The sequence below is a fragment of the Tiliqua scincoides genome, chromosome 8 (genome assembly GCF_035046505.1).
Source record: "Tiliqua scincoides isolate rTilSci1 chromosome 8, rTilSci1.hap2, whole genome shotgun sequence".
NCBI classification, from domain to species: domain Eukaryota; kingdom Metazoa; phylum Chordata; class Lepidosauria; order Squamata; family Scincidae; genus Tiliqua; species Tiliqua scincoides.
This window is the reverse complement of record NC_089828.1, coordinates 57,157,378-57,174,734: the sequence shown is the minus strand read 5'-3', so window position 1 is coordinate 57,174,734 and position 17,357 is coordinate 57,157,378. Positions and strand designations below refer to the sequence as shown.

The following is a 17,357-nucleotide window of genomic DNA, read 5'->3' as shown; positions in this document are numbered from 1 at the left end:
CCCTCCCCTTCCCCTGAATCTATGTACTAAAATTTGTATACCTTTTTTTGCCTTGAACTGGTCTTTGCTTTCTTCTCCAGCCACCCAAATACCTTGCATGCTTCTCACTGCTCAGAGCATGAGATGCTTTACATGCATATAGTTCTAGAGAGTCTGATGATGATGTTGGCAACCTTCAGTCTGGAAAGACTCTGGTATCGCGCTCTGAATGGTGGTTCTGGAACAGCGTCTAGTGTGGCTGAAAAGGCCTATTCGGGAGTGACAATCCTTTCCACACTGGGAGCAAGTGCAGTCTGTCCCTGGTCTGTCTCCCTGGCTATGGGCCTTCCTTCTTTGCCTTAGTCTGTTGGCCAAGTGTCTCTTCAAACTGGGAAAGGCCATGCTGCACAGCCTGCCTCCAAGTGGGCTGCTCAGAGGCCAGGGTTTCCCACCTGTTGAGGTCCACTCCTAAGGTCTTCAGATCCCAGTTAAAGGGGATTTCATGTAACATGAATAGGAAGGAAACTCACATTTCTTGGGGGTACAACCCCTACTTCCCTCTAACCCAAGACAATGCACATAGGGAAATGAATCTGTGTCAATATATATTTTTTTTTGAGGGGGCAGTCTTAACTTGGTGGTAGAGTATGTGATTTGTATGTAGAAGACCCCAGATTCAACCAGGAGCATCACCAGGTGAAAGGATTTTGGATAGCAAGGCCAGAAAAAACCTTGGAGTGCCATAAACAATACGTGGTTGATGATCTGTGTTACCTACATCAAGCTACCTTTCAACAGACTTCTTAGAACCAGCAGAGATTGGCAAGTGACAATTCTATCAAGGCCTGTCCTGAGAGGTTCTTAACTGTCCTTAAGGTCCCCCAAATAGACATCGGGTGGGAGCTGGTTGATTTGCTTTAAGTGGAAGATTGACATAGAAGCCTGCCGCAGATGAAACTAAAAACAACTTTATTCAAACATGTACATAAGCCACCTTGAAGCTCTAAATGGTGCAAAGGAGAAATATGAACCGGATACATAAATTGTGGGGGGTGGGTGATGGGACACTGGACCATAGCCCATAATTCTTTTGATACCAGGCCTACCAATGGCAGCTGATGGGTTGGACATACACATACAGAAGTCTCCTTTTCATGCTGAAGTTTACTTTTTGTTTCATGAAGGCTATTTTGACAAGCAGGTCAGATTAGCTCTATCCTGACAGCCCAATCCTATGCATGTCTACTCAGAAGTAAGTCCCATTAGAGTCAATGGGGCTTACTCCCAGGAAAGTGGATAGGATTGGGCTGTAAAACTACATAGTTTTGAATCTTCTATTTTGCAGAGGGCCTGTCTGATCCTGATTTTTCATGGCCATGCAAGCTATGCAGCAGTAACTGTAGCTAGGAAGGATATATACAAACAGATCCAAAATTGTGTTTTTCTGTTGCCATGTTAAATTTATTTACAGTTGAGAGGTGAGAGAAGGAGAGAGAGCCCTAACAAATTAACTGGCAGAAACAGCAGCACTAAAGAAAGATCTGAGGATTCTGAAATTGAGGCCAAATCTAGAGATGATGCATCCTTAAGAATTTGTTTCTTTGCTATAATGCAAGAAGCCCTTCGTGGCAATATTAAACTCTACTGGTATTTGGAAGAAGGTCAGAGTTTCACCTTTATTATTGCCTAGAGATCACTGAACTGTCTTTTCAAAATTGTGATTAGGAAAAATCACAATTTCAAATGCATCTTGGAGTTAACTGCTGGTCCAATGGGAAGTAATTTCCTTTCTGTTTACTCATTTTCTTTACATGCTCAATTTTGCTGTAGCTTCTTACTTTTCTTGTCAACTTCCTGCACAACATTTTGCAGCTTGTGGGAGGTTGTCTTCAGGAAGGCAAAGCTTTCTTTGAGGTTGCTGGTCCCGTGTTCTCTGCAGGCACCATCCAGGCTGTCAAACCACTGCAAGATTTTTTCAAGATGCACCTGGACAAGTTTTTGCTCTTCCAGCTCTGCTTGAAGAGCCTGTTGAGCAAATATTTCCGCCTTGACTTGTTGTTCGAGCTGGCCGATTTTGTCCTGCAGCTCCTGGACCTGCCCTGAGGTGTAGTGGAATTTCTCTTGGACTTTATCTTCAGGGAGCAAAACATTTTTGGGAATGCTCAACACCATCTGAAGAAGCATTTGTTCCATTTTGCCAAAGAACTTGTTGAAATGCTTTTTCATGAAAGAGAGAAATTTCTCCGTGCTCCTCCGGATTTGGGAAGGCGTGATGTTAGCATGATGCATGTTCTCCAGTTTCTTCAGTATCACCTCTTCCACAACCAGCATCATGTCGAAAAGGTGATCTTGGAAAGCAATGTACATTCGTAACATACATGTTTGCGGAGTGAAACCAAAGAACTGGGTCTCATAGACCATCGGAGTGACTGACATGTTGAAGCTGGGGCTGTTGAGTCACCGTGTAGAAGTCTAAGCTGAGAGGAAAAAATCCAATGAGAACATCAGATGATGCCTATGAGGCTGTTTTAGTAAATGAGCGCATTGCAATGAGGTCACTGAATCCCGACAAACATTCTAAGTACAGTGGGGGGCACTATCAGAAATCAAGTATGAATGAGTAATGCTCCTGCAGTTTAACCCATTCCTGCCCAGCCCACAGGTGAACACATTTGATCCCTGTTGTATATATGCAGCACTGGGCAGAAATGGCTCAAGTGGGAAAATGACACAAAGGTTACGGGTACAGAGATTTCTGTGGCTGCGACATTTACTCTACTTTTATTCCTTTAAGTTAAAAAAACTTACATACTACCTCTGCTGGCTGCTGTTTGTCATCCTTTTAATTTTCCTGTAAGCTGCTTCAAATATTGGCTCTAGTACAGTCACAACCCGATTTTTGGGGGGGTTGTGAAACTGACACACCAATAGCTTGAGAAGGAAAATGTAGTGAGCCATATGGAAATCAAAGCAGAGCAGCAGATGCACATATACTTGTGAGTAGGCAATCATGCCTCTGTGCACTTTGAAGGGCAGGCCAAGGAGAACACAAGGCCACCCGAGTGGTCCTGATATGACAAACATGGAGTTCAACACAATCCATACCCCCACACACACCATAGTAAAAGGGATAAAAACAGTGTCTTGAGTAGCTGCTGAAGTGAAACTTTAGTCTCCTAGAGTGAGGTGGGTCCCCAGAGAGTGTCATTTTAAAAAGTGGGTCCCAGTGCTAAAAAGTTTGAGAACCACTTCTCTGGTAGGAGAGTGATACTATAGACCTTTTTGAATATACACATCATTGAATATATATATATATATATATATATATATATATATATATATATATGTCAACATACAACTGAATATTTTGACATTTTTTTGAATATACACATCATTGCATATATACATCAATGTATACAAACATATACATCACTGAATTACATCCTGAGTGTCTGCTTATGCAGCAGGATTTAGCTCTGTTTTCCTGATGTTGCAGTGACTGGGGCTGCCACCCTAGCGACACTCACTTGGAAGTAAGCTCCATTGACTATGATGGGACTTAAGCTCCATTGAGTGAGGCTGGGGCTGTCTGGCTCTAGTCCTATTCACCCTTTCCTGAGAGTCTCACTGAACACAAAGGCGGTGGCGTAGCTGGAGGGGGGCACAGCACTCTGCCTGGCAGGGGGGTGGGCAAGCAGCCCCTCCCTTCGGAGCCATTCCCGGCAGGGGGGGCACAACGGAGCCATATGGCTGGGAATGGCTCCGAAGGGAGGGGCCACTCGCCCACCCCCCTGCCAGGCTCAGTGCTCTGCCCCCTCCAACTACACCACCGCATAAAGGGACTTACTTCTGAGTAGACCAGTCCAGGCTGGGTCTCCCAAAGTGCCTCTTTGGTGTTTCTCAAACTTCTAAGCACTGGGACCCACTTCTCAGAATAGAGGGTCTGTGGAGACCCACAGGAAGTGACGTCATTGACCTGGAGTGTGGTCATCAAGCAGGACCATTTTTGACACCCTCAAGTGACACAGGCAGATCAATGAAGCAAGTCAATGGAAGGGATAGGAGTCAGCCAACCAGCCCCCCCCCCGCCTACCTCGGGGCTTCTGTCCCCGCAGGACTCGAACTCACAGCCACGCCGCCCTTCCCGCCTCTTTCAAACCGTGGCGCCCCAGTCAGGTGCTCTCCATAGAGACGATAAGGCCTAGAGCGGCATACAAACAGCCTCATCATAGATGTGGACCGACAAGGGCAAGAGCGGAAGTCCTCTCGCAGCCCCACTTCCGTTTCTCACCGGAAGTGCCCGTAGACTAGATGAGCGAGCAGCCCATAGAGCCGGGAAGAGCCTAGACTCACACACCACTGCATGCAGGGATTGTTTGTTCTCCGCGCAGCTTCCCATTCCAATGTCCTCCTCGGAGTTGGAGCTGGAGGGCGGCGATGGGGCGCCGGTCGGCGCGGCCGAAGAACTAAACCCGCCAGAGTACCACATGCAGCACAGCGTCCACTCTGCCGTGGCGCGCGCAGCCTCCTCCACTCTGCGGACCGCCTCGACCTCCACGGAGCGGAAGGAAACCCGCGCAGGGCTCGTTCCGATAGCATCGTAGCCGTCCCGCAATATCCCCTGCGCGGGAGACTCTCGCCTTTTCCTAGCTCTGCACTGCTGCCCACCGATTGGCCGCGCGCGGAGCCAGCTCGCAAGCCCTGATTGGGCGAGGCGGCGGGGCGGAGCGAGGCGCGGCCGGCGGCGGGGCGCCAAGATGGCGTACCAGACCTTCCGTCAGGAGTACCTGCAGGTGCCTCCCGTCACGCGGGCCTACACCACCGCCTGCGTCCTCACCACCGCCGCCGTGGTCAGTGGGGGGCGGGGCTCGCGGGGGGCGGGGCGTAGGACACCGGCTGGCGGGGGGCTCTCAGTGACGTCACGGAGAGAGCCACCTGCAGGAGCAGCCTGAGGCAGGCGGGGGGCCCTGTCCTCCCCCCCCGGCCTGAGCCCTGCGAGTAGGCGCCACTGGACAGAAGGGCCTTACTCTGAGTAGACCTGCCTGGCTGGGCTGTGTGGCTGCTCCCTGTCCTCTGGGCCAGCCCTCTGGAGCCTGGGAGGGGAGCAGGCCCCGTGGACAGAAGGGCCTTACTCTCAGTAGACCTGCCTGGCCCCCTGCCTTGCCCCAGAGCAGCCCTTGGGGGGGCCTTCCAGAGGCCTCCGGCATCACCGGTGCTGCCGAGGCTCAGCTGAAGCCCCTAGGGGTGCCCGGGGTGGGGGCAAGCCTGGCAGCAGCACAGACACCCCCGACGACCCTTCGAGGGCCGCCAACCCCGGTGCCTGTCGGAGGCAGCACCAGTGGATGGTGAGAATGGGGCAGCAGATGGCAAGAGACGGGTGGCAGTTCTGCCCCTCGCAGAGAACGGATCTGGCAGTTCTGCCCAGTGGGGGCCTCCCTAGCTCCACGCCCAGAGCAAAGGTTTACAGTGGTGCCCCTTGCAAGGTGCAACCGCCCCCCATGCAGAAATCCGCCCCACCTGGAGTGGAATAGAGCCTTACATGACTCAGGACATACCAGGGAAGCCTCTTGAGCTTCCCTGAGCTCTTCCTCTGGTTTGCTACTTGCTTCCCCTTCTGGCCACATCGCAGGCTTCTGCGCAGTCCTGGAGGCGCACAAGCTCCACACCCGGGGTATTTGCCCTGTCACTGCATGCCAGGTCCGCCACTGATTCTGCCCCTCGCAGGTCAGCGGAACAATACCAGTGCCCATTTGGTGCAGAAAATTCGCACTGGGTCATGAAGCAGCCTCCTCTTCCTTGTCCTGCAACCTCGCTAACTCCCACTGCGTGCTTGTGGCTGTACCAAGCTCCCCCTGCCCCGAGTGCACCAGCACAGTATTCACAGATAACGAGAACAGAGTCACAGATAACAAAAGGTAGGTGGCAGTTCTGTACCTCATGAATGGCAAATTCGTGTATGAAGAGAACTGACCATGTAAGAGAAGCAGTAATTGGAAGGCTGCCTCTTTCTTCTACTGGCAGGGGATCTAACCTTCCTTCACTCACTCCAGGTTCTGCTATGGATGCAGCTTCATTCACTGACTTGTCACCCTCTTCGTCCACCAGGGAGCTAATGGACCCCTCCCATCTCAGTCTCAAAACAAACCTGAGAACTAGAGCAGACTGAGGGCCCAATCCTATTCAATTTTCCAGTGCTGGTGCAGCTATCCCAATGGCGTGTACACTGCATCCAGTGGTGTGGGGCAATCACAGAAGCCTCCTCAAGGTATGGGAACATTTGTTCTCGGGGCTGCATTGTGGCTGCACCGGTGCTGGAAAGTTGGCTAGGATTGGACCCTGAGAGAGTGGCTGGGCCAAGGCCCTTAGTTCTGGGCCCTGCATTTGCATTGCCCTTCAAAAAACATGTTGATGTTTAAACCTTCCTCCAAGGAGCTCAGAGCAGTACACAGCATTTTCCCCTTGCAGCCATTATATCCTCACACTAACCTAGTGAGGTGGGTTAAGCCGAAATTAGCCCAGGATCACCTGATGAGTTTCATGGTTGTTTCTGTCTTTGAACTTTAGCCCTGGTCTGACACTCTGATTGCTTCCCCACACTGGCACTCTGCCTCATCACCTCAGTTTAGTTTTAATTCTGTACATGTGTTATTTGGCTAATGGATTTCAGTGCAGAATATAACCATCTAGAACGCAGTGTGCAGAATCGGAATGCAGACTGTCAGCAGGCAGGCTTGAGGCTGTCTGTCTGGCATTGCCTGGTCAATCTGGATTGCTTCTTAGTGGTGACAGAGGGTGCCCATAAATGAGAGAAGGCCAACTGGACTAGGATCAACATATCTCCCCTGTGGGACAATGCACATTGCTGGACTGTGTACAAAATATGCATATTCAGTTCAGTGTGTAAAGTGCTTCTGATCAGTTCACATTCTCTGATATCCATATTGATTCGCAAAAATACTAGAATACCCACATTATTTCAGTAATCCTCACAACTACCCTGTTACATTATTTTCCACAGGCATCTGTTGTGCATCACTTTGCCAAAAAAGTCTGACTCCCTTTTTATTCTTGTTTGTTTCAGCAATTAGAATTAATCACACCTTTTCAACTGTATTTCAACCCTGAATTAATATTTAAACACTTCCAAGTAAGTGTCCTTTCTATATCTTTCACTGTTCAATGGCAGTTGTACTGGAGTTTTCACAACTGCATGTTACTAGTATTTTTGTCTGGGAGGGAGAACATTCCCAGTTGTGGAGTGTATTGGGGCTTGGTGCAAATGAAAACAGTGAGTTTTTTTTAGGTGGGATTGGATGTGAATTTCATTTTCAATAGTGGTCCCACCTGTGTGGTGTTATGAGTTTGTTATCCAGCAGAAAAGTTCACTTTGTGTCATGTGACCTTATATGTCACACTGCCACCATGACACTTCCCAGCCCCCACATTTTATTTAAACTGATAAATCTGTCAAAGGTGAGCTAAGGACCGGATGTGGTTCAGTTTTGCTGTTCCGATTTCCTTTAAACACAAACTAAGAACAGTCACCAAAAAAACAAGATTCTGTAGAGTTTGCAGTTTGGGGAACTGCCATTTTCATGTGTTAGAATTGCACCTGGATGTTCCAGTCATTGTCTCCTTCTTTCTCGTGTCTTTGCATCCAAAAAGATGTGATTATGGAAAAAAAATATAAGAATTGAACCAAACTCTGCCAATCAGATATGTATATTCAGTGGTGCCTCACATAACGAAATTAATTCGTTCCACGAGTCCTTTCGTTATGCGAGTTTTTCATTTTGCGAAGCGCGTTTTCCCATAGGAATGCATTGAAATTTTATTAATGCGTTCCTATGGGCAAAAAAAGTCAGAACAAAGTCAAATTTGGTTTACAAAGTGTTTATTAAAGACATACCATATTTTTCGCTCCGTGTAAAGTGAACAGCAGTCAACAGTGGCATTAAGAACCATTATCACTGTCATTAACAAATGGAGAGACTTAAAGGTTTGAGTACTCTAGTTTTCTGGAAACCCCAAGAACTCATCATCGCTAGAGTCAGAATTTATGAAGCTCATTTGCTCACAATCACTGACATCACTTTCTTCGCTGTCTTCCTCCCCCTTCCTTAGGGTGAATGGGATCATAAACTGACATGAAGATCCCCCGCTCCCTAGGGTGAATGTGAGCATAAACTGTCATGAAGATCCCCCGCTCCCTAGGGTGAATGTGAGCATAAACTGACATGAAGATTCCCCGCTCCTTAGGGTGAATGTGAGCATAAACTGACATGAAGATCCCCCGCTCCCTAGGGTGGACGGGATCATAAACTGACATGAAGATCCTCCCCTTCCTTAGGGTGAATGTGAGCATAAACTGTCATGAAGATCCCCCGCTCCCTAGGGTGAATGTGAGCATAAACTGACATGAAGATCCCCCGCTCCCTAGGGTGAATGTGAGCATAAACTGACATGAAGATCCCCCGCTCCCTAGGGTGAATGGGATCATAAACTGACATGAAGATCCCCCCCCTTCTTAGGGTGAATGTGAGCATAAACTGGCATGAAGATCCCCCCCTTAAAACAAACCAAAACAAACAAAAAAAATTCGTCTTGCGAAGCACGGGTCATAAAAATTCGTTGTGCGAGTTACCAAACTTCGCAAAACGCTTTCGTTCTGCGAGTTTTTCGGTGCACAAGGCATTCGTTATGCGAGGTACCACTGTACTGACATAAAGGTGCAGAACTGAAGAACGTAATTTGCTTCATTCTGTTACAAATCCTATTCTCATGTAGAAATTTCAGTCCTGCGTTCTTCAAGGAATCCAGACTGGCTTTCATGAGATTGATGGATATATTGTTATAATACACTTTATTTTTAAAGATTTGGTGGATTAGGGTATCCTGCTGGAAACAATCAATTATTGTCATGTAGGGAGTGTTGTTGCAGGTAGTATCATGAGATCCTATATGCCTTTAAAGTGTTCTTAGAAAGCTGTCCTGTGAAATGGAGCTTTATTTAGTTTCTAAAAAGAGTACTGCTTGGAAAGGTTCAAATCTGCTTGGAAACTCTAGCATCTGTCCTTAATTTGGGACAGACTGTTGCTCAATAAGGAGGAAGAAGTTCTCCATGCATGCTCAGAAGTACAGCTATTTTACTATATATCTGTTTAAAGAAAGGCTGTGGTCAAGGATGGGGTTAAGTGGATATGAGCGTAGCCTTTGATGTCAGGTCAAAATCAACTATATTTGCAGGAGACGTCCTGTCAAATGTTTGTAGTCAGGAGAAGTATTTACCACATTACAGAGTATTGTATTGGTGGGGAGACCATTTCTCCATCACCTGGTTTGGGCCTGTACAATTAATCCAATTTGAAATTTCTCATAATTAAAGCAAATAAGCTTTCTTGGGCATCCATAAACATGGAGGAAAACAGGGTAAAGAAATTATTAAATGTATCAACCATGCATGTGTTAATACCTGACATCTCTTTCTCTTGCAGGTATGGAGGCTAATAACGAATTACCTTTTCTTTGGACCAGTTGGATTTAATTTTTTATTTAATATGATATTTTTGTATCTTTTAACATTCTGACACTTTGTTTGAAAAAAATCTAAGTGTAAATAATTACTGCAGATACATAAAACTGCTCTGGAAATGTGCTAGTGCAAAGATAGCAAAAGCTATCCGCCCCCCATCTCTTTGCATGAGTTTTCAAGGGTTGATTGGTATGTATAGCAGCAGTTCCCAAACTTACCATGGTCAAGGTGCCCTTTTCTTTTGTGGTAACCTCGTGGTGCAATCCAAGATGGCAGCACCTGGGAGATCCTGGAAGAAGAGGCCACCAGGGACATCACACAGCACCCCAGTGAGTTTCTTATATTGAAGCTGACTCTCTTAATCAGCTATGTTAAGATCACAATATTTTATTACTAGTTGTGATTAATATTTTATGTGCCTTAGATACAATGAAGGGATGCAAACAAGCTTTTTGGGAGGCAATGGTGGTAAGGGGATGCAACTCCTCAGTTGCATGTAAACCCTTTCTCAACCTTCAGCAAAAGGCTGGCAAAATCATCCAATTACTGAAGCGGAACTGAGATGTGCTCTGATAGTATTGTAGTGAGTTGGTGATCACAGCTGTGAAAACAAGCTACAAAACATCTGCCTAAAGGTCAGAATTCCCCTTTGTGAAAAGATTCACATTGAGACTAAATATGGTATCTAATTGTCAGTTATTTTAATTGTTTCTGTAAGTTGCTTTGAATAAAAACCAAGTAGCCTGAAGAAAAAACCAAATAGCCTGAACCTATTTTTGAGATCACATCACAAAGATTCAGTTAAACTGGACACATGGCGATGGGTAGACTTTCAAGAAATAGAAATGGAAGAATATTTCCTGCACCCCAGAAGGTTGATAACCGCCATACATTCCAGAAAAGCAACTCTGCTGAGAAGTCAGCCAGACTCACTTGGCTTCTGAACAGCACATATGAATTTCTAAATGAAATGAATTTCAAGATGTAAATGAATAAATGCATGTCTGGTATCGAGAGTTTTTCTGACCTCTTAACTTCAGATATCGCTACTGCCGAATGCTTGAGGAAGGATCATTCCGGGGTCGGACAGCAGACTTTGTATTTATGTTCCTTTTTGGTGGACTGTTAATGACTGTATCCTTTTATTGGTGGAGCAGTGGCAGTGCTTGGAGAAATCATTCTAGGACTGTGGTGATCAGACTGAGTAACTTCAGGGTGACTTGGAATGCAACGTGGTGCAATGCCTGAATGGGTTAGATTTAGTTATGGCTATTTGTTTTGTCGCCAGAGGCTGCTGGGCTATGGAGATTGAAGTGAATTTATGAAGCAGAGTGCCAAATAAATGGAAAGCTAAAAAAGCTGTGTACCATGCTTGCCTGGTGTATGTTTGGAAGCCTAAGGTTGCAATCCTAGCCACAGTTACCTAGGAGTAAGCCCCATTGACTCTAATGATACTAACATCTGAGTAGATAGGCGGATTGGGCTGTTAGACATGGTTTGGGCTCTAAATTGTTGCGCTTGTAGTGTTTGATAAGTTGATTGATTGGAGGCCTTAACTTTTTGGCTGAGTTTTGTGATAATGGGAGGGACAGAGGAGGCTTCGTCTGGGATATTATAAATCTTGTTGGTTGATTGTTGCTTCATATCTTTAAACCAGCTGAACACCACACTAGCTGTTGGGATAGGCAGATCAGAGAGACGCTGGGCCACGCTAGCTCCCTTTTTCCTGCCATTATGATCCTTGTTACAGTTTCTTGGCATGTTGTCAGCAATGCTTTCTTTAACTACCTTTTCACCAGCTTTTTGGCTTGTTTGTCAACCTGGTCTTCCTAGGGCAGGCATTCACAATAATGCTGGTGTATGTCTGGAGCCGTCGGAATCCTTTTGTCCGCATGAACTTCTTTGGGCTGCTCATCTTTCAGGCCCCGTTTCTGCCATGGGTTCTCATGGGATTTTCACTCTTACTGGGAAACTCCATTATTGTCGACCTCCTGGGTAAGACATGGCTATTTTGGCAGTGTTGAGCTCTGCTGTGAAACCCATTACCCTTTCAACAGGTTTCTGAAACCCTAGGCCACTATAACTGCTGTTTGCGCAACAAACACTTGATTTTTTTTTTAGCAAGGGAACAGAATTCTCCCTACCAAAACAGGATAAATATATTCAGGATTGTGTGCAAACAGCATGGCCTTTGAACATACATTGCTGCCTTATAGTCACACCATCAGTTCATGTAGCCCAGTATTGTCTACTCTGCCTTGCAACAGCTGGCTAAGGTCTCTTACTGGTAGCTTTTCCCAGTCTTGCTACCTACAGTCCTTTTAGCCAGAGTGACAGGAACTGAACCTAGAACTCTCTGCATGGAAATGGGGAAATTACACCTGTAGTGTTGTTTTCAACACGATATTACACCTAATTGTTTTCCTCTTTGATTTCAGGTATTGCTGTGGGCCACATATATTTTTTCTTGGAAGATGTCTTTCCTAATCAACCCGGGGGAGGAAGACTCCTAAGAACACCTTCCATTCTGTAAGACTCTTCATGTGTGGTGGATCTGGGGAGGGGGAAAGGGGGGCTGCCCCACCATTTGTCAAAGGTGCTGTTTTTCAGGAAGGGAATTCCAAACTTAGAGAGTCAACAAGACAGAATAGGGATAAATAATAGGAGAAAGCAGTAGCATATGACTGGCCATTCATGGAAACAAGCTGCTGGACCTTTTGCCTGATCCAGCAGGGTTTGTTTTTGTTATTGGCTATGATAGAAATGGACCTTCCATGGACAGAGGCAGCAGACCTCTGAATTCAAGATGCTGGAGTCCTGGGAGTTATTACTTTCTTATCCTACTTGCAGGTGTTCTGGAGACATCTTGTTGGCCATTGTGGGAAACAGGCTGCTGAGCAAGGTAGTCTTTCAGTTTTCCAGCAGAGATCTTGCGTTAAGAGGCCTACGTTACCCACCACGCTCCAATCGTGAAATATCATCAAACTGTGAGGCTAGAAGAAACCACTAGAACTACTACTACTCATGAAAGGGATTACCTAGTAATTGTAATTGTGCAACCCTGCACAAATGAATCAGCATGAACCTCATTAATGTAGAGAGATTAACATGATTTCAAATAGAGGTGGGCAGCAGGCAGCTGAAGGCCAGAGGACCCAATGTTGTCCAACTTTCCAGCCCCGGTGGAGCTGCAATGCAGCCCCTAGGCGAGGGAACAAATGTTCCCTTACCTTGTGGAGGCCTCCATAATTACCCTCTCACCACAGGATGCAGTGCAAACCACATTGGCACAGCTACACCAGGGCTGTAAAGTTGGACAGGATTGGGCCCCAAATCCACCCTCTGCCCCAGATACCATGTAGTCCTCAGCTGCCAACCCCAGAGATGAGAGTTAAGCTTAGGCATTGGACTAAAAAGAATGTTGGGGTTTTGCCCTTCCACGTTTCCACTCCTTCCTCAGAATAACCCTCAAAAACTGGTTGTAAATCAAGGATAACGGGTTCCCACTGACTCCATTCCCACTGTCACAAGCATTTTTTTTTAATAATTTACTTACTAGGAAAGCAATATTTGATATGCCGGAAGACGACCCCAATTACAACCCACTGCCTGAAGAACGCCCAGGAGGCTTTGCCTGGGGTGAAGGTCAGCGTCTGGGAGGCTGAATCAAGACTGCACGCCCCGTACCCAGATGCCTTTGGAAGAGACTAAACCACAGACCCATCTTGGAGATTTGTTTTTCCTCTCTTGAGGATAAAAGAACATCTTCTGACGGCTTTCCTGACATGAACATACAAAGCGTTTTTTTAAAAGACAAAGAAATATGGTGTTCTAATCATTTTTTTTCCCTGGAGACTGACAGAAACTTTGTACCCTCCTGGAAGTATTTGTTGCATTGATTGGTTCAAGAGTGATTTATTTTAATGGAGCCAAGAAAGAACTGGAAATGTGATTTTGTCAACTTCACTTAATGAGACCATGAGTTCTTGTGTAAAAAAACAACATATTTGTAAGGCATTTTCCCCCTACATTTGTTTGATACAGGAACTGGAGAAACTCAAAGGGGGAATAATGTGTCTGATTTTTTTTTCCTTTGGGATTAGATAAAATTCAGGTGGGCAAGGTCACAATTTGGGTTTTATTTTATATGAGCAGGTTTCTGGTCCTTGTCATCAGAAGCAGTTTTAGGCATGCTTCATTGGCATATTTGGGGGGGTTGGCAGGTGCAAGTGCTCCCAGGTGGCATGGCTGGGGGGGGCACCATCCACTACTCCCATACTGGGAAGATGGCCACACAGATAGAGCCAGAACACCACTCTTACAACTCTGAAATGGAGGGAGCCACTCTTACATTGCTTCTTGCATCAGCTCTTCCCTTCTGACTGCTTCCTTCCCCCTGCAGGACCTGTTCCTCCCTTCGTCCCTGCAGAGATTGGCCAGCTCTGGTTGCAACTTGCAAGAATTCAAAGCAGGCATTGCTCTGCAGTGACTTGTGCTGAGTGTTGTAGCTTGGCAGGAGACAAGCTGGGCAGGGGTGTGAGGAAGAAACTGCCCAAATAATAGCTTGGGGCAATGCATATTTGGTCTGGCATGCAGGCCTGGTGTAGTAGCAAGACGTTCTTGTTGTCTGAGACACTCTTATGATCAACCCCCCCCCCCGCCCAAAAAGATTAAAAAAAAACAAACACTCTGGTGACAAATAAAACCAAGGAGGCATGGCCTTTCTTTAATTATGACAGAGTCCTGTCTAAGACCTGGCTCTCCTCTAGCACCTTGATCTTTTTCCCAGCTTTTGCAAGTAAAGCAGCATCATGTCCATAATGATCACAAGCCTGTATAGCACCTCTGTCTGATCCATTTCTTTGTGCTGCTGGTTGTGCTCAGTTCCAGAGCGCTTTGGAGGATGGGAGTTTAGACCTCTCAGAGACTGATGAGAAGACAAATTCATGAATATCACAGGGGTTACATTTAGCCATCATGATTAATAAATCAATTAAAAGGGGCACAGCCCTTCTTTAATTCTGGCAGATCTAAGGCTCTTCATCACTGAGGCCTGGCTCATCTCTGGTCCCTCCAAACTCTTAATCATCTTTGTAGTTTTCACCAGCAGTGCGATGTGCTCCCCATGATGATGATCAGCTGGTACAGCATCTCTAGTTGGTCCATTTCTTTGTGCTGCTGTGTGAGCTGAATTGCAGTGTGCTTTGGAGAGAAAGAGAGGAGGGGGAGTTGAGAAAACTGGTTCTTTCTTCCTGCAGGCTGAATGGCCCTCAGTTACCGATGAGAAAACAAATTCATAAATACCACCGGGGTTCCATTTAGCCATTGCAGCTTGTAGCCATTGAAAGATCAACTGTCTGAATTTGGCATCCTTCAGCACTGCCCCCTTTCTCAGTTGCCACTTTCCTCTAGCCTGGACTTGCTAGTCTTCACTCAGAACAGGGTTTATAGTTTACGTTGTAAACTTTGCTTAATATAATCTTTCTACAAGGCTTTCCCTAAGTCGGCTTTCAGCCCTAGGAAAAACATGCAAAGTAATAGTGGAGAAGAGATTGTCTCTGTGCAAGCACAAGGATTTCTCCAACCAGTCCCCCTCCCTTGGGATGGGGTAGGGGAATTCCAGTTGTCAGCCTTTTAAGGCAAGGAGGAAGGAAAGGAGGAAAAGCCTCAAGGAGGAAGGAAAGAGCCATCACTCCCTAACCTGGGACAGAGGTGGCATTTGAAGGAGAGCCCCTCCAGATGACCTAAAAGGGCAAGCAGTAATGTTTGCAAGAAGGCGATCCTTCAGATCGCCTGGACCCAAACATGAAGTACCTTAATGGTCAAAACCAACACCTTGAATTGGGACCAGAAGCCAGTGTAGCTGATGAAGCAGTGGTCCAACAGCATCCAACTGTCTGGCCTCATGATCATCCAGGCCACTGCATTCTGTACTAACTGCAGCTTCAGAGGGTGCTACATAAGTGTCAGGTATTACCATTGTTTTGCTACAACAGGCTTCACATGGCAACCACTCTGGATATGGTGGATGTACAGTCAGATCTCTTTACATGCAACTTATATATCTGTGAATTTGCTTATCCACAAAGGGTTGGACTGCTACCTTCTCTCATTATCTGCTATGCAGAGACATTAGAGACAGGAGACATGCAGAAACGGGGCTGCAGGGACATTCAGAATGGCGCCTTTGACCAGCGAGGACCTCTTCAAAATGGCCAGCTTCTGCCAGTCATTTTAAAGGGGTCACCACTGGTTGCAGGTGCCATTCTGAAAGTCCCTGCAGCTTCTGCAGAATTCAGAGATTTTTTTGGCACTGTCTGTGCTGTCCGAGGGTCTCTGCTGGATACTTCTGATGGCATGAAGGTTACCCCTTGTACCTAGCTCCACTGGTCCTATACAATTGATGGTTCGTTATCTGCAAATTTGCTATCCAGTGGGGTTTCCAGGAACCTAAACCTAGTGCAGCTTTTCTCAACATTTGTCCCCTGCTGTAACACTTTGCATCATTGGAAGTACCACTGGAAGTTATGGGCAATGAAGAGCTCAATCCTATCCAATTTTCAAGTGCTGGTGCAACCATGCCAACGAGGCATGCGCTGTATCCTGTGGTGGGGAGGCAGTCACAGAGGCCACCTCAAGGTATGGGAACATTTGATTCCTTACCTTGGGGCTGCATTGCAGCAGCACTTGTGCTGGAAAATTGGATAGGATTGGGCCCAAAGTCATCACCAGTTACTTCCAGATTGGGAGGCCAGAGGCAACGAAACAAACACCAGTAAGAGGCTCAGGGTGGATGCTTTTTCAAGAGTTCAAAAACACACACTGGAGCTTTGCCCACCTTCCAGGTGGGTCATGTTGCATTGCTGGTCTTACTGCCAGGTGGCAGGGAGTCCCACAAGTACCACTGGACACCACCTCAAGTACCACTGGTGATGCAAGTACCACTGGTTGAGAAAAACTGCCCTAATGAGAACTGACTTTAATTAGAAGTCACCTAAAACCAGCTCAGACTAAAAAAAAACCAATAGCTCAACAGCATGTTCCTAATTTAAGGCTACAATCCTATGCACACTTAGCTGGGAGTAAGCCTTATTGAGTATAGTGGGACTTATTTCGCAGTAGACAACCATAGGATTGGGCTCCATGTCTGCAATCCTATCCACACTTACCTGGGGATAAGTCCAGGTATTGTATATTGTATTGTATTGGCAACCTTCAGTCTCGAAAGACTATGGTATCGCGCTCTGAAAGGTGGTTCTGGTACAGAGTCTAGTGTGGCTGAAAAGGCCGATTCGGGAGTGACAATCCCTTCCACACCAGGAGCAAGTGCAGTCTGTCCCTGGTCTGTCTCCCTGGCTATGGGCCTTCCTTCTTTGTCTCTTAGCCTCAGACTGTTGGCCAAGTGTCTCTTCAAACTGGGAAAGGCCATGCTGCACAGCGGGCCGCTCAGAGGCCAGGGTTTCCCACTTGTTGAGGTCCATAAGAACATAAGAACAGCCCCACTGGATCAGGCCATAGGCCCATCTAGTCCAGCTTCCTGTATCTCACAGCGGCCCACCAAATGCCCCAGGGAGCACACCAGATAACAAGAGACCTCGTCCTGGTGCTCTCCCCTACATCTGGCATTCTGACTTAACCCATTCCTAAAATCAGGAGGTTGCGCATACACATCATGGCTTGTACCCCATAATGGATTTTTCCTCCAGAAACTCGTCCAATCCCCTTTTAAAGGCGTCTAGGCTAGACGCCAGCACCACATCCTGTGGCAAGGAGTTCCACAGACCGACCACGCGCTGAGTAAAGAAATATTTTCTTTTGTCTGTCCTAACCCGCCCAACACTCAATT

General features: G+C 46.5%; 2 protein-coding genes across 5 annotated transcripts; one reads left to right on the top strand and one right to left on the bottom strand.

Moving 5' to 3' along the window:
* Positions 1 to 992: 992 nt before the first annotated feature.
* Positions 993 to 4,222, bottom strand: MIS12 (MIS12 kinetochore complex component). Of its 2 annotated transcripts, none has more exons than XM_066636292.1 (2): positions 4,073 to 4,222; positions 993 to 2,456 (listed from the first exon to the last, which is right to left on the bottom strand). In XM_066636292.1, exon 2 carries the CDS (start codon positions 2,413 to 2,415, stop codon positions 1,795 to 1,797), a length of 621 nt encoding a protein of 206 aa, XP_066492389.1. In that variant the 5' UTR covers positions 2,416 to 2,456; positions 4,073 to 4,222; the 3' UTR covers positions 993 to 1,794. The 2 variants fall into 2 exon arrangements, with proteins under 2 accessions (XP_066492389.1, XP_066492390.1); XM_066636293.1 differs by having other exon boundaries at positions 993 to 2,451.
* A 484-nt stretch (positions 4,223 to 4,706) lies between these two features.
* On the top strand, positions 4,707 to 13,641 carry DERL2 (derlin 2). Of its 3 annotated transcripts, XM_066635655.1 has the most exons (8): positions 4,707 to 4,829; positions 7,061 to 7,126; positions 9,474 to 9,547; positions 10,552 to 10,645; positions 11,311 to 11,506; positions 11,950 to 12,040; positions 12,362 to 12,413; positions 13,071 to 13,182. In XM_066635655.1, the coding sequence occupies exons 1-8, from the start codon at positions 4,737 to 4,739 to the stop codon at positions 13,083 to 13,085; spliced, it is 681 nt and encodes a 226-aa protein (XP_066491752.1). In that variant the 5' UTR covers positions 4,707 to 4,736; the 3' UTR covers positions 13,086 to 13,182. The 3 variants fall into 3 exon arrangements, with proteins under 3 accessions (XP_066491752.1, XP_066491751.1, XP_066491753.1); XM_066635654.1 differs by lacking the exon at positions 12,362 to 12,413 and having other exon boundaries at positions 13,071 to 13,641; XM_066635656.1 differs by lacking the exons at positions 4,707 to 4,829; positions 7,061 to 7,126; positions 9,474 to 9,547; positions 12,362 to 12,413 and adding an exon at positions 9,582 to 9,840 and having other exon boundaries at positions 13,071 to 13,641.
* The last annotated feature ends 3,716 nt before the right edge of the window (positions 13,642 to 17,357 follow it).